Here is a 16,250-nt window from a genome sequence, read left to right on the forward strand (position 1 = left end):
AGCTTGGCCAGATGCTTAAATATTAATATTATGAGAAATCTGAACAGTATGCAATGTAAAGCAGTTTGTCAACAAGCAAACATTTTCCTAGGACATTAATTTGGTGCAAAGAAGTTTCCAGCTTCACCAAGGAGGTTCCTGCAACTGTAATGAGCAACCCCACTGCACAAGCAGTGAACATCCAGACAGAAATGTGACACAATGTAATATTATCCATTACAGTATCACATCTCAAAGTGAAAAGGGAGGCTGGAAAAAAATAATCTTGTAAAGGTCTGACAGAACTTGCTCTACCAAGCTAAAAGCCAGCCTAAGGTAGGTAAAACTCTTAATCCAATGGTAAAAGAAAAAACAGAACAAAAAAAACCCAACATATGAACAAGCCCAGACTGTACATCCCATGAGCAGCAAGTTAGACATTGGAAACTGCCTCTAGCTGAGACTGGGTTCTGAAAATGTCTTTTTCCATAAGGAAGAGTGGAGGGCAGGAAAGGAAGGCTGTAAAGAAGAGACATTACTAATACCTGTCTTCTCCTGGTTTGTGAAAAAGGGTCTGCACCAGAAAGCGTGCGGACTTATGAAGAGCTATTTGAGCTAGTATATATTGTAAATATTACATTACTAAGCCAAAGCGCCTGTTTAGATGGGGAGCAATAAGCTCCTCCTTGCTATATACTATATTGAATCGGTACTGGCTGCACTACGAGATTCCCGAAGACAAAAAGATGAATTAGTTGTGTTAGTTCCAAGTCATTGACAATCATATTTTTTTTAAGACCTGCTCTCTTAGACAGGTAATAAAGAAGCTCTAGTTCCCTTCCAAAAAAATTGTTGGGAACTGTTTAACAGTACAGTTACACAATTGTTTTAAGGGTCTAACCACCAGTCCCCTCCTCTAATTACAGTAAATGCCTAATAATCACTTTTCACTTGGGAACTGGAGGACTTCAAATCAACACGTTAAGCAACCCTTTCACAGCCAAATGACTTCCAGCAAACACAATCACACAGATACAAACTAAACACGTGTAATAGAAATCAGTCAGTTCTAACCAACACTTACACGTTTCCATTTGTCATTGTTTAACATTTGCAAAGGTAAAAGTCTTTAGGGAATTCATTACCTGGGTCGATTTACAATCTTCAGGGGATCCTATAAAATTCTCACTAACAAAATGAGAACTTATTAGAGGCACCTAGACAGAAATTGAATGGTTGAGAGGATACAGATCAAACCAGGGAGACCTTCCAATGGAACGTGTTACTACAAAACAACATGGACAGTCTGTCTTCAGACATGCCACCACTAAAGTAAAACATTCCATGAAGTCACAAGCCCACATCTGCAAGAGAACACACTTCAGGCAGGACTCAAGCATCTAGGGACAGGGCCCTAGCATAAGGGCCACAAAAATATCCTTAATCTCTTGAAACATTAGAAGCAGGTATTTACATTTTTACCTTCAAGTTGTCCTTGATATTTAACACGTACAAATTGATGCCATCTTGACAGGAGTGAGCATCTGGTTCCTTAGAGATCTTAACACATCCTTACTGAATGCAGCTTTTCACAAAACATGACAGTATTTGTAGGTGGAGCACTACCTTCCATCTGGCAACTGCCTGTATATCAGCTCAGAATGCTAGAGATGTGGGCCTAAAGCCTCCTGAGCTCAGAGACTAACACCAACATCACTTAGCACTCTTCGGAGTGCCTTAACAACCAGATGATAGTACATTAAAGCCAATGTGCTTGCTTCTGCCTGATAAAGCTGCGTTGCAGGAAAGAACTGAAGATCCAATAGCCCTGCAAGAGGGGAAAAGTGCATATACAACAGTTCATACTTAATAGGAGTATTCCTAGAGAAGACGAAGAAGAGTGCTGGTTCCTGTTGCAAGGGCTGTTTCTGCAATGATTGCTTCATGCAAATTTCATGGAAGGGCTTCTTCAGGCAATTGTCTGCAAGAACTCATGTTTCTTCAGCAAGAAGGAATTGTGCTAAAAGCTGCTTTGTGGCCACAACAGTGAGTTTTACTCTGTATCAAGAGTAAAACTCTTAAGCACCTGATTTGTCAAAACTAGTACAGAGCGTCTGTTTGAATATGGCTTATTCTTAGTAACCCTCATATCTCTTTTCCAGAATGGCAAGAAGGAGAATATGGGGAACTACAGGCTGGTCAGGTTCATTGCAGTCTCCAGGAAAATCATGACGCTAACCCTCCTGGAAGCTATTTCCCAACATATAAAGAATAAGAAGGTGGCTCAAAGTAGACAACATGGATTTACCAAGGATAAATTATGCCTGACCAACCTGTTTGCCTTCTGTAATGAGCAGGTTGACTCTGTGAACAAGGAGATAGCAATGGACCTTGAATAATGTTAGTAAAACAACGCTTCTGACATAGTCTCCCATAGCATCCTTGTAGCCAAATTAGGCAGATGTGGTCTGAATGAGCGGATAAGGATGACATCTTGTTGGACAGCAACTTGAACACACTGAGCAGGCTTCTGAGTATATGAAAGACATTGACATATTGGACTGAGTCTGTTGGAGGGCCATCATGATGGTTTAGGGGCTGCAGCATATGACACGAGAAAAATCTAAGAGACCTTGGATGGTTTAGCCATAAGTGAAGGATAAAGTGAAATCTTATTGCTGCCTGCAACTACCCAATAGTGAGGTAAAGAGAGGACAGAGCCCAACTCTTCTTGAAGGTACAGTCATAGGACAAGAGGCAACAGACACATAATATTCCATTTGCATAAAAGGATTATTTTTTTTTTTAAACCATGAGGGTTGTGAGCTACCAGGGTTAAAGTATTTCCATCTTTGTGGATATTAAAACCAGATTGGCATAGTCTCTGAGCAACGTGCTCTAACCAGAACCATCTTGAGCAAGAGATTGCACTAGGTGACTTTGAGAGGTTTTCCTTTCAACCTGTACTTTTCCATGATTCTGTGGCATTACACTGGGTAGCCACACACTAACCACAGAGACAGAAAAAGAGAAAAGATCCAAGAAAATTCCATCCTTCAGAACAAAGCCGATACGATTACTCCAGTAGGTGGCTTGAGAATAGCATTCTTGGATTCCCATGTAATTTTGACCGAGAATCTGCACTCCCTAAGAAGAGATTTGCATCCAACGGAAACAAAAAACTACTGTGACATTAAAAATACTAAGTATATCACCAGGCTGAAGACCAGAGGCAGTTTATCATTCATATGAGGTGCTTCTAATGTCAAAAGTAAAAAATAATGCTTATGAAAATCAGAGCAAGATTTAGCTCTGTCCTATCTAGTCAAGGAAGCTGTCATAGCTGGCTAATATCACAAGTTTCTTTTAATCAACAAACAAGGGAATGTTTGTGTCCATTACATCTTTTATACATTTAGAGAAGTGGGAAGGAAGCATAAATGATGCAATCCAAGAAATGCTATTCCAGAGATTTTAATCTTGTACACATTATTATGTGTTGATGGAGAGGTGGACACAAATTTTAAATCCTGCTAGTTACAAAATCCTAAATACCATAACTAATAGTTTTAGGTCACATAGTTGACAGCTGCAGAAAGGTCAGTCTTCTCACAAGTCCATTCTTACATGAATAACAATACACTTCTATCCATAAATGAGCACTAGGAGCTGTCAATGAAGCACACAGCTTAAGTTCAAACTTAATTCAAGTATACCTTGAGGATAGACATACCAAGAATAACCCAAACAACTTCAGGAAGCTGGCCAAGTCCATCTCAACTGAACAGATGAACATTTATTCTTAACCATGAGACATAAAACACCTAGCCTTTTTAGATGTTTTACATTTTCAAGCCATAACATAGGATTTCTAGTATTGAAATATGCTCACTGGACTCCATCTAGTGGTCACATAACTTTCAGCTTTCTGAAGCTGAAGTGATTATTCCGGGCTCTTAAATAACTAAGAACAGAAATGTATTATTATTAGAGAGCCACAGAACAAGTTACTAATTATAGGATATTATTTTCAGAAACACTGATCAAACCATGCCAGAATAAATAGTGGTCAGCAGTAGAGTAGACTAGGAAAAAAAATAATACTAAAACCCAGTTTTTGAGCAACCTTACTGTGTTCAGGGAAGAGCACCAGAACCTTCAGGGCTAATACATCCTTTTTATACTTTTAATCCTTCCATAGAGGTTATTCAGATCCAGGTCTTTCTCCTTCCCTTTGTTCTTAGTCCAGTCACGAACAAGTTCCAACTTCCCCTCCAGCAGACCATTAGCTGCCAAAATATTACGCTTGAAGTATTGTCTCTTGAACATTACCAGGATTATTTTTTTTCCTATTAGAAGCCTCATATTTCATGTGATGAAAAACTTACTGGATCATGCTGTACATTCTGGCAGGGAAGAAATTAATATACAACATTATTCAGACATCTAAGAGCCTATACAATACCAGGCAAATAACTCCAAGGTGCTAACAAACCTGGCAAGCAAATATCCCAAGACAATTTCTGAAGGAAACTAGAATAGCATCCTTCAAATAATTATGATGTGTGTCATCTCTTCATTAACCTGAATGTTCTTTTTAAACTTACTGACGTTTGAGGTCCAACATGAATTTAAAATCCCTCTTGGACTAGCAAACAGTAAGAGTGAAGCCTCCTTGAACATTCCTTAAAGAGAAACATACTACTAATTTTCAGCTAAACCACCTACTACATCAGATGACATTACATTGTGCAAGTATCTGTGCCAGCACAAGTGGGTGCAAATATGCTTTAAGGCCTGAAATACCACTTATCATCACTGTATTGGGGCAAATGAGGAATGGGCTAGGTGAGGCGACTTTCAAACTTATTTTCACAAAGCTTCAGTTCTGTATTATTTTATTGCTTGGTTGTAGTCACTTAGAACCACGCTTACAAACGAGCCCAGAAAGTCAACAAGTGAAGTGCAAACACTTCAGTCAGTATCAGCGCTGTGGTGAAGAAGAGTACGCCTGAAACCAAAGGATATAAAAACCATTACGCAATATTAAAGAACAAAGATCACTAAGTAGCATCGGCAATGTGATCAAACTGGAAAACAGATGACTACCTTTCCATTATCTTAAAACCAAAGCCTCTTTTCTACATGTTAATAACCACAATGCTAGCTAGCGTACCCATTTCACTTCTGATTTCTTCACAATCCTGTTAAAATGATACCAAGAGCTATCTTACTATCCTATCCTTTGCCTCTCCCACTGAAAACTCCCAGCTCTTTCTGTGGAGCTTCTATTTTTCTTATTCATGTATGTTTCTGTACTCCTTCCAGCATATGAAGGACAGCTGTGACTTAGGTAACCAATAAGGTGGCAAGATCATATAAATGTCAAAACACAAGCATCCAAAGGCAGTGGAGGCTCTGGACTTGCAAGCTGAAACCAAATTAAACGTCTACAAACTCAGGTACCTTCAATTCCAGGCTCCTGAAATCAACTACATTTCACTTATGATAACACAAAAATTGCAATTTATTACATCCTGCACTGATGTAAACAGATATTTAAGTGCTTTCTCTACTTAAAATTATACAAACATTATCCATTCTGAGTATAATGTGTAGTCACTCTTTGTTGGGGGGTTAATTTTATAGTAGTAAAAATATAAACTCATCTTATCTCTGAATTCACCAAGTAACTCCTTCCTATCCAGGAATGTACAGAGTACCTGGAAGTACTAAAAGCTGTTTAGCCTGTGCCTCAAATTTCCAAACCTAGGTCAGTACCTGTCAACATGCCATCTCTTTTTAAGTCAATAGCTACACCTGAGTATCAAAAAGCACACAGAATTATACAAAGCAGCAGCTAAGGATTATTTATTTACAACGATGGACCTATATTACAGGCTTCCCTGTATTCTAGCAGCTCTGGATCAGCATTACTCCTCAGCTTTGTTGTGACTACACTTTTTTTTTTTTTATTGTTTTGGGAGTGGGGAGTTGGGGTTGGTTTTCTTGTTTTGTTTGGGAGGTTTGGGGAGGAGTTGTGTTTTAAAGTACATTTTATGTGAGGTCACTTGATATTCCTACTGCATGAACAACTATGTTTCTTAGTAAAAGAAACTTCAAAAGGGACTATTTGATTTCAACTTGTAGGGACTGTTTATGCACAAACTCATTCATCCCTGAAAATCTCACACATGTTTCAAAGAATGAGGTATCATTTTGAAAAGTGAGTGGTTCTGTTGATTTAGTGTCTCATATTTATTAATTTCTAGTATTCTTTCCCAGAATTATCACTGGAAGAAACTTTTCAAGAGTACTACAATAGCAATTAGGAGAAAAAAAGACAGTCTAAACCAAACAGACTTACCAGCATTGGCAATGTTGTATATAGCAAGGTCTACTTTACATTTAAACTTTCCACAGAAATCCCATGAATCAGATTTTTCAGGCAATGTTTAGCCTCAACTGACTTATATCTTCCTCCTCATTGTCTCAAGATAGAAAAATGATTCTGAACTTTGATGTTCTTTTTTGACACAATAATTCCAGTGGCTGAATAACAAATTTCCTTCTTAAACTACCTGCCATCCTTTCCTTCAACTGGTGAGCAGAAAGAAATTCTAGCTGGTCCTGTAACGGGAACAGGCCTTTTTACTCAGAGAGGGCCCCAAACCAAAGCTTGGCCTGGGCTCAGAGGCTTAAAGCAAGAATTCCAGATAAGGCCTCAATTTACACTGACACCACCAAGTACTCCAGTCTGAATCAGCCCGCAATCTGCTTGCTTCCTCAGCACACAGAGCTAAGATCACTTAGTTCTTAAAAAGCAAACTAATACCTTATAGAACAAGTACACAAGAGTCCAGTTCTGGGCTCCCCAGCACAAAAGAGTCATGGATGTACTGGAGAGAGTCCAGCAAGGGGCCACAAAGATGATGAAGGGACTGGAGCATGTCTTCTATGAGGAGAGGCTGAGAGACCTGGGGCTGTTCAGCCTGGAAAAGAAAAGGCTCGGGGGATCTCATCAACGTATATAAATACCTGAAGGGAGGGTGCAAAGAGGACACAGTCAGGCTCTTCTCAGCGGTGCCCAGGGACAGGATCAGAGCCAATGGGCACAAATTGGAACACGGGAGGTTCCCTCTGAACATCAGGAAAACACTTGTTCATTGTGAAGGTAACTGAGCACTGGCACCGGTTACCCAGGGAGGTTGTGGAATCTTCATCCTTAGTGATACTCAAAAACCATCTGGAGACAGCCCTGGGCAACCAGCTCTAAGTGGCCCAGCTTAAGCAGAGGGTAGGACCAGATGATCTGCAGAGGTCCCTTCCAGCCTGTGATTGCGTAAGAAAACCACAGCATCCCTTTGCACCACATCCCTTGGAGAGATCTTTCCTGCTGCCTCTTTTTTTTTTTTTTTATTCTGGATATTCACCAGTAGCCCCAAGGCAACACTGCTACCTTAAATGGAGCGCTAATCACAGAATAGAGTGGTTAGTTGCGTCTGAGGTGCCGGATCCAGACAGTTTTCAACAAAGGCTCTTAATATCTTCTTTCTCATTTTTCCTTTACTTGAGCTGACCGAGTCTCCAAACCAGGCAGCAATCTCTGGAGACAGTACGAAAATGCAGAAGACAGTATCTGGATTCCCCATTCCTCCTGTCATATCCGATTCATAGGGCATAGATGAGGAGATGACAAAGTGTTCTAACAGACGCAGTAATTCATCCTTACGCCAAGAATCACATCTCTCACTCCTGCAGTCAGATTAAGATTTTTATTTTCTTAATGTTTCTGCAGCAAAGCTGCTATTTCTCTCAACCAGTTACAATGGGAGCGTAGCAGGAGACAAACTCAGCTACAGATGTTGGATTTCTCCAACAAAACCTTTTTTCTTCATAAAAGCCCTTTCAGAGTTTCTGCTCAACTGAAGACCTTTAGACATCTAGTAAACTTTTTTTCCAAAGCAGAGTCCATCATACCAATGAAATCCTGGCCCTTGCTTAGTACAAGAAGTCTTGTCCACAATGTTAACCAGGTTGCTTTTTAAGGCCCCTAAGACTGTTAATTTAACGTTTTTTTTCATATTACAGGAAGTCTCTATTTTGAGATAATATATGCTCACTTGCATTCTCACGAAAAGAACCTTAAGGATCCCTTACAGAAAAATTGAAGAAAAAAAAATAATTCCATAGCTTTCTCATTATGCAATACCTACCACTATTTCATAAATTATTAAGTTTAAGATACTAAGTACATCAGTACCTCTGGACTAAGACAGAATGTAATCCTCCCTTCACAAATCTATCTGTCTTCTAAATTAAGGTCTAAAATAAGTTACATGCACAGAATTATTGCAGTACCTTCTCATCTTTAGATATAAGTTATTTCAAAAATGTTTGAATAAGAAAGACATTGTGTAATATACAGACAACTTGTGCAACTTTATGTCTTTTCTGCCTTTCATAATTAATGCTTTTCATGGACACAGAAAACCTAAGTGGGGCAAGGGAGAATGAATGTGTCTTTACCCTTTTGCAAATGAAGGAGTTTTGCCTTCAGTATCTATGTCAAGTAAAGTATTTGAGATCATTCGACCTCAAAATCCAAAATAAACACTAGCTAAGGAAGGAAGTTTAATGTACATTTTTAATATATAATATTTTTTAAGATCACTGCACTAGGTAAGTTCTTCAATCGCCATCAGAAATTTCAGGTCTAAATAAGAGCTTCCTGGACACTGGCACTGAAGCTATTACACCTTTTCTTTATCTCCATAAAGAGCCACTGGCATCTAATCACCTCTAAAAGTTACAAAAATTCTTAAATAAACGCAATATAGGCAATACATTTCTCAGGAGGACACAATCAAGATTCTTGCTATCTGGAAAACTAAACTCCCCTTATTTGCTTCAATGACTTATCAGCAATTTTTCTCTACTATTTTTAAAGCACACATGCATGAATTTGGCAAAATCTTAAAGCTACCTCAGAAATACAAATATCTGGTTAAACTGCCTAATTCACAAATTGAGCTTGCATATACATGCATATACCTGATGGCTATCTAATCTCAGGCACATGCTACTGACATGCAAGTGACTACTCAGTCTAATAACCATATATCCTTAAAAGTAACTTGAACGTCTACACCTATGCAACAGAAAAACCAGTTGACATTAAAGGTCTAGTTTTCAAACTGAGTAATTACAGACCCTTTTGAAACATTTGCATAGAAGCGCAATGCAGTTTAACCAAATGACTTTAAGCGGGGTACGCGGTTTTAAATTTATTGGACAAGATCTTCACTATGGGAAAAAAAATAAACCATGGGTTGTGATATTCACAATTTTAAATTCAGGTGTAATGAGCACTACTTCCATTGAGATACAAATATGCGATCCTGATTGTGTATCAAAGGGCATGAGTAGGAGGAAGAGAGGAAAGAGAGGGTATTCCATGCTGCATGGGAGCTGCTGCCACCATAGACTGAAAATCTAATCCAGCATCACCCTACATCTGACATTTGTTTTATTAGACACAACTATTTTTAAGGCACTTACTCCTCTATGTTAAATATGACTATCCTTATCTAGTGGGACAGAAAAAGTTCCAGAAAATAATATAGAAATAACGTGCAGCCAACAAGAATGATCTAATGTTATTGAATGGTTAAATGTATTTTTGTTCACACAGGAAATTAGCTGTCCTGTATTTTCCCCCTTACATTCCCTTTCTGAACAAGAAGCTTACCGACATTTAAAATTCAAATAATTTTAATGCTATTCATTAATAGAAACTTTTGTACTATAGTCCAGCTTCTGAATCTTCACAACCACAGAAATGTTTGTCATACTCGGTAAGTCTTAGCAGTATCAGACTTGTCAGAAGTAACACATAGTTTTCTTACTAGTATTTGTATGCAATCAAAAAGGGGTTTATATGCACTTCGCTAAAACAAAATTAGTACCTTTATCAAAAAGATCTTATTCTCTGCCAATTTTTACTTCCTTTAGGAAAGGTAAGCAGTACATACCATAAACTAAAATAACTTCTTCAGGGTTGAGTATCAGGTTTCCCCCCCCCGGCAAGTAAAGAGAAAGTTCAACAGTTCAGAGAGCGACTGAATAAGTGTTACTGTCCGCATCAAGTTCCTCCAAGATGAGATGTGTTAGGATGATGTTCATTGTCAGCAGCAATCTTTTTCCTTTAAAATCTTCAGTGTCAGTACTCATTTCCCTGCTTTCACTCATCCATTCATAACAATTTGCTTCTTCCAAATTCCTTATGTAAACAATTTCACATTCCATTTACAGAAAGCTCAAGTTTTATCCATGTTTCCAACTCTTCTGTACCCATCAGCTCTAAAAGATCCCAGTCCTCCCTCATCCCTTTAGCATTACATGCCACTTTTGAGTTCCTACTTTCCTAAAGCAAGTCATCAACTATCTCTCTTTACACAAACATTGCAACTGAAGTCTCGCAGTCAATGAAGTTCCAAACACTCCATTCATCATCTACAGAGAAGCCGCTTTGCAGAACAGCACACAAGCCCTCTGTGCACAGGGCATACGAAAGGATACACGAATCAAAAAGGAAAAATACGAAATTGAAATTAATAGTACATAATCCTCCCAGTAACCGTATTCTTGGAACGCCACTATGTTACAAACGTTGTAATGATATAGCATAGAGTACACCTAGCCGTCTTTTTTTATGGAGTTGAGATTCACAAAAAGCAGAGATTTGTCTTTGGAAAGACAAAGTTGACATCGTGTTAAAATCAGGAATAAGTCTTCTTTAAAAAAAAGAAAGAACATTAGTGAGTTTGAGATCAAAGACTTGTTAGGAGATCCAAGCATTGTCTTTATGATATACTGATTTTCCTCCACATCTGAAAAGCTAAATTTCTGCAAGAGTTTTAGAACTCAAGAGCTCTGCCAGGTACCTGAAATTAACATATAAAGCCCAAGACTGTATTAAGATATGATGATTTGAGCCTTCAAATACTCAAACCTATTTTATATACCCAAATCATAAAGGAGAACTGCACAGAACAATCTGGGAATCACTCAGATTTTATCCTGTTTTCCCATATCAAGTTTCTTCAATATAATGTTAATTTTGACATAGAGGAAACAATTTTTCCTGTGTTATTTGGTATATTTAAACATTTTCATTATGTGCCTACTTGATAAGGACATTTTATTGACAGCTAGGCAAGTTTGCCAAACATTCTCTTAATTGCTTATTATCCTTAAGTCTCAGCTTAATTTAATATAGGGTAGAACGCATTGTTTTGTCACTGAGATAATTTATCACTAATGTATCATTGAACAAGACACCACATACCCATCCTGAAGTCCTACTGATCTGTATGCAACACGCTTTGGGTAACTCATCACCACTTAGAGACCACTTCCAATTATGTGTAATACTAAAATTGCATTGAAAACTGCTCTTGGTAAGATTGCTGGTTTAAGAGACAGACTTGTCATCCCCAGACATAAATGTATTTGGGTGGCCAGAGGCACCACATTAAGTCACGTGGCTAGTCTGAAGTCAAAACAACATCAACAATGCACAAGGCAATACTCAGCAAGGATGCTGCTGTCAAGCTGAAAATAGCAAAAACTGAACCCAAATAATCAAGATATATATATATTACGTGCCTTATACTACAGTGAAAAGCTGATTGCCAAATAAGAAGTTTTCAGTTCAGGCAACCAAATGTACTTGTTGGTTCAGCAAACTAAATCTAACAGAAAAAACATACAAGATGTCAAATGCTGACCAGATAGCTTGCTTCATTCTGTGATGAAAACTAGCTTGGCTGACCACATCTGCTTAATGTTTTTTTACTATTCAGCCAAGCTATTTAGTCTGTCAGTTAACTGAAAATCTATGGCTTTTAGTTCCATTGAAGAGAAATCTGAAAATTTAAGATATACCATGCTATCCTACTGACATCCTGTTTTCATCCCTCTTTGATCAATATGATCCTAAGAACATTTATAACGCAGAAAAGACAAGCATATTTTAGAAATGTGATCTATTAAACCTCATTTAAGGATGGGAAATACCTTTTAATTATTTAATTTTTAAGTCTAGCAATACATCGATGATGGTAAAAATGGACTGAACACTAGCCACAATAACAAGTTAGAGAAGCTACACAACCTCAGAGGTATTAGCAGTTCACTTTTATCTGCTACTGCAAGTAAAGACTGGTTGACTTGCATCACTGCTCAGTACATTCTGCTGCAGAGATGTACAGTCAGAAGCAATATTCGGTTGTACATATCTGGACAGATCACCCACCAAGAACTGCTAGTTTGAATTTACTCTTTCCAACCTCCAGATGCTACATTGCAAGCCAAGCCAATGGAAAACAGTTCCGGTATTCTTTCAGTATTTGAAAACTTCAGTATTCGTTCATGAGCAAGCGGGGACAGTAAGGTCACATTAGTTACCAATGCTGAACGATGTTTTAAGCAAGACATTTTGTTGACAGCTCAGTTTAAAAAATCCTCAGGAAGTTCTATCAAAGAGCTTTGAGAGGTAACTTAGGAAAAAGAGCGGGTCTCCCTTTGTTTAAAGCCACACATCTGAATGCAGTATTCCACAACCACTATAATGCTGGTAACAATACCATGTTCACCAGATCAGCATAAGAGATTTTTCAGACAAAGCCCAGACACACCAACAGCTAAGAAACAGTTCAAGCTGCCAAACTTATAGAAGTAAATATTTTTTAAAGTCTTTTATAGCAAAGAAAAATACTATCCCACCTGAACTCCTCCTTTTTAAAAAAAAAAAAAAAAAAGTACAATTTCATTCCAAACATCACAACGCTCAACAAAGAGAGTTCATTCAAAGGGGGAAGAAAAGGTTAGGTGGTAAAGGTAGACCTGCAATCATTAGCCTTTTATTTCATGATTTAAACAGTGTGTGAGCAGGAACATAGGAATTCAGTGATAAAATGAACAGCATTTATGATAGTAGGAAAGATGTAACAGCAGGGGCAAAATAAGGCTGAAACAGGAAGGTGAATTTCAGCACAAGACTGTATGGGAGAGAGATGGGGATTTTGCTCCATGCATCAAGCTAACAGAAAAGGATCACAAACCTGACATGAATGTTAAGTTGCCATCAATGTTAAGTCACTATTTTTGCTTTCTAAAATAGTGATGGAAGACCAGAATAAGATTGAGACAGTACACCACTTCACACCGTCAATTCTTTCATCTCCTTAAAATTCTGCAGAATATGATGTTGCAGCAAAAATACCTGGAATATTAGTGAATATCATCCTTTTATGTATTTAGTCAACCTGAATGAATGAAAGAATCGATCAGTATTTTCCAGCTCATCTCAATGACATTAGTCATAAGTGAAATAAGAAAAAAAACTTCTAAAGGAGGAGAGGGGGAGGGCAGGGTTGCCAATTACTGCAAAAGAAACATTTATTTCTGTCATGAAAACACCTAAGTCCCTTTCATGCTCCCTCAATACAAAAAATATTTTTAAATATATATATAGCCGCCTTCTGCTCTTCCCAGGAAAGACTTGATCCCTGGAGAAGTGTTAACATATATTGGATGGTCATTACACGTATACATGCTAGTGTCTTGTGGAAAGCTGTCAGTATTCAGGTGGACCCTGAACTATGCATATTATGTCTTCTATCATATATCCCATGACCCATATAGAGTAATTTAATTTTAGACCTATCATTTTATTAAAGAAAGGTATTTGAATTAGAGCTACACCATTTGTTACTCTCACAACACAGCTATGACAAGACAAACACATTGTGACAAGCAGTTAAAAAAGTTAGACAAGACCACACTTAGCATTATCAGAAGTGAAAAACAAATGACAGATCAGTTTCCAGTATCAGGAACGCCAGCATCAAAAACTCTCTACTTACACAGGGTTAAATGCTTACTGAAACATTCCCCTTGGAGATAACAAAACCACATGGAAAACAAATGCATACCATGAATAAAAGCCTCAAGACAGAAGCTCTGAAAAATCTTGCTGAGGCTGTTTAAGATATCGTCACCTGGGTAGAGCCAGGCCAAAAAACATACCTCGCTCCCTCTCGGTCCCAGCTGCCTCTAGCACCTTCACACAAATTTACTTTCAGCGGTTTAAATTAAATTAATGGGCCCATTTGTGAACTGGCAAGAACAACTACCATGTGCTAACACAGTACAGGCAGTAGAGACAACATACTAAAGCGTTCCTGCTACGCTTGCCAGCACTCATCTTTCATTCCACACGAAACACGCAACAAAAAACGCGCTTTAGCTGTCCGGTGTGCAGACACGAGTAAGGCGAAAACCCACTTTCGCACCACTATTTTCAGACGGGCGAAAGCCCTTGGGTCAGGTACGGCCGAGCGCCAGCCGCACCCGCGCTACAGGTGGAGGAGACAGGCGGCAGCCAGGCCCCTCCGCCCGGCCTCAAGCGGCTTACGGCCGGCAGGAGGCCACCGCCGCTCCCCGGCCCCGGGGCTGCCCCGCATCGCTTCAGGCCGGGGAGAAGTTCACCGCGGGGAGGGCGGGAGCGCCCGGCCGTGCCCGCCGCATCCCATGGCTGCCTCCGCGTCCCCGTCTAACCCGCCCGCTGCAGCCTCCGGGGGGAGGCGAGGAGCCGCAAGCCCGGCACGGGGCCGCGCCGACCTTACCCCCACCACCGCCGCCGCCGTGACAGCCCGGGCGGGATCAAAGGGCCCGGGGCCCCCGCCTGCCCCCCCCGAGAGGCCCCGGCGCAGCCTCTCCCGGGCCGCCCCCCCCCGCACTCACCAGCAGGACGGAGCCGCGCACCACCTCGGAGACGCTCTGCCGCAGCTCGGCCGCCGTGCCGGGCTTGCTCAGCGCCCGCGTGAACTTCCGAGTCTCCGGGGCCATCAGTGCCATGGCTGCTGCTGCTGCTGCCGCCGCTGACCGCCGCCTCCGCGCTCCTCCGGCCCGGGCCGCCCGCTGCCCTCACGGCCCGGCCGCCGGGCGGCCCCTCAGGCGGGGGCGGCCCTTATGGGTGGTGGGGGGGGAGGCGGGCAGGGCACGAGCCCCCGCCGGCGGGTGCCGCAGCCGGCGCCGCTCTCCGGGCAGGTAGCCCCTCCCCCCGCGGAGCCGGCGCGCACCGCGCCGCGCCCCCCCCCCCCCCTGCACCTCTCCACACCACAGCCCCGCGGGCGCGCCGCCGCCGAGGCCGATTGGCGGGCGGGGCGAAGGGGGCGGGGCGAAGAGACGCGAGGCCCCGCCCCCACCTGTCCCCTGCGCGCGGCGGCTTTCCGATTGGGCGGCCGGTTACCTGCCCGGCTGCCACTCCCCACCCTCATTGGCTTAGGCGCGGGGCCGAGGCCGAGGTGAGGGGCGGGGTCGGCCGGCCAGAGCCGGAAGTTCCCGCCCTTTGCCCGGCAGGCCCCGCCCTCGACGGGGCGGGCTGAGGGGGGCGGTGGCGGTCGCCTCAGCGTTCCGGCGGTGGTGGGGCTGCGCTCGGCTCGGGCACCCCGCGGTGTGGCAGGGAGCAGTATTCGGCCCTGAGTCGGCGGCAAAGCGCGGGCGGAGCTGGGGGTTGTTGCCGGTGAGGGCCGGTAATAAAGCGCTGTAAGTGGGGGCTGTGGCGGCCCGGCCCGGCCCGGGCTCTGCGACAGCGGCCCCTGCCCGTGTTTGTACCTGTATCTGTACGTACAGGCGTGATGTAGCGAAAAACAAACAAGTTGGGAAGCTGGTGCTGGAGCTGCGGCAGGCGCAGCTGGGCGCCAGCGTGTCCGCTTGGCGCTGGCCGTGCCGCCTAATGAAACTTCGGGTGTTTGAGGGTTTTTCCTTCGGGCGGTTTTCTCCTCGCAGATAATCCGTGGGTGAAGCTGCGCGCCTGTGCTCAGTTGCATAAAAGCACATGGCCGTGGATTTTTTTCTTTTGATTACCGTGAATTGTGCATTCTTCCGAGACAGTGGTTGGTGGTGCTGTCAAACTCGGCGGGTGCGCGGGCATCGGGCACTTCATGGCTACATTTAAATGCTTGGAGCATTTCAGACCTTGCAAACCTTTATCTTTTTACGCATCTCTCTATATAAACTAAAAACACTTTTCTACGTGGAACTATATACAGCTTACCAATGGCTGAGTGCTGTGGGTGAGTTGGAGGGGTGGGTGCCTTTCAGGTGGGAAAAAAAGATCACAAAGTGCTTGTACCCGAGGTTGCTTACTCAAGAAATGCCTGCAAGAGAAAGGGCCTCCTTTTTTGAATGCTTCACAAATA

The 16,250-nt window shown here is 41.8% G+C and overlaps 1 protein-coding gene across 5 annotated transcripts in view; it reads right to left on the reverse strand.

Moving 5' to 3' along the window:
* DOCK9 (dedicator of cytokinesis 9) overlaps nucleotides 1-15,147 on the reverse strand; it is a 128,579-nt gene extending 113,432 nt beyond the window's left edge. For 4 of the 5 annotated variants that reach the window (XM_063336868.1, XM_063336851.1, XM_063336913.1 and 1 more), the window contains exon 1: nucleotides 14,791-15,146. In XM_063336868.1, coding sequence (XP_063192938.1) covers nucleotides 14,791-14,904 — 114 coding nt within the window. In that variant the 5' untranslated portion in view covers nucleotides 14,905-15,146. Of the gene's footprint in view, nucleotides 1-14,790 lie in introns of all 5 variants that reach the window. The other variant, XM_063336762.1, reaches the window with a different exon arrangement.
* Nucleotides 15,148-16,250: the final 1,103 nt, after the last annotated feature.

This window comes from Chroicocephalus ridibundus, chromosome 1 (assembly GCF_963924245.1).
Source record: "Chroicocephalus ridibundus chromosome 1, bChrRid1.1, whole genome shotgun sequence".
Lineage (NCBI taxonomy): Eukaryota > Metazoa > Chordata > Aves > Charadriiformes > Laridae > Chroicocephalus > Chroicocephalus ridibundus.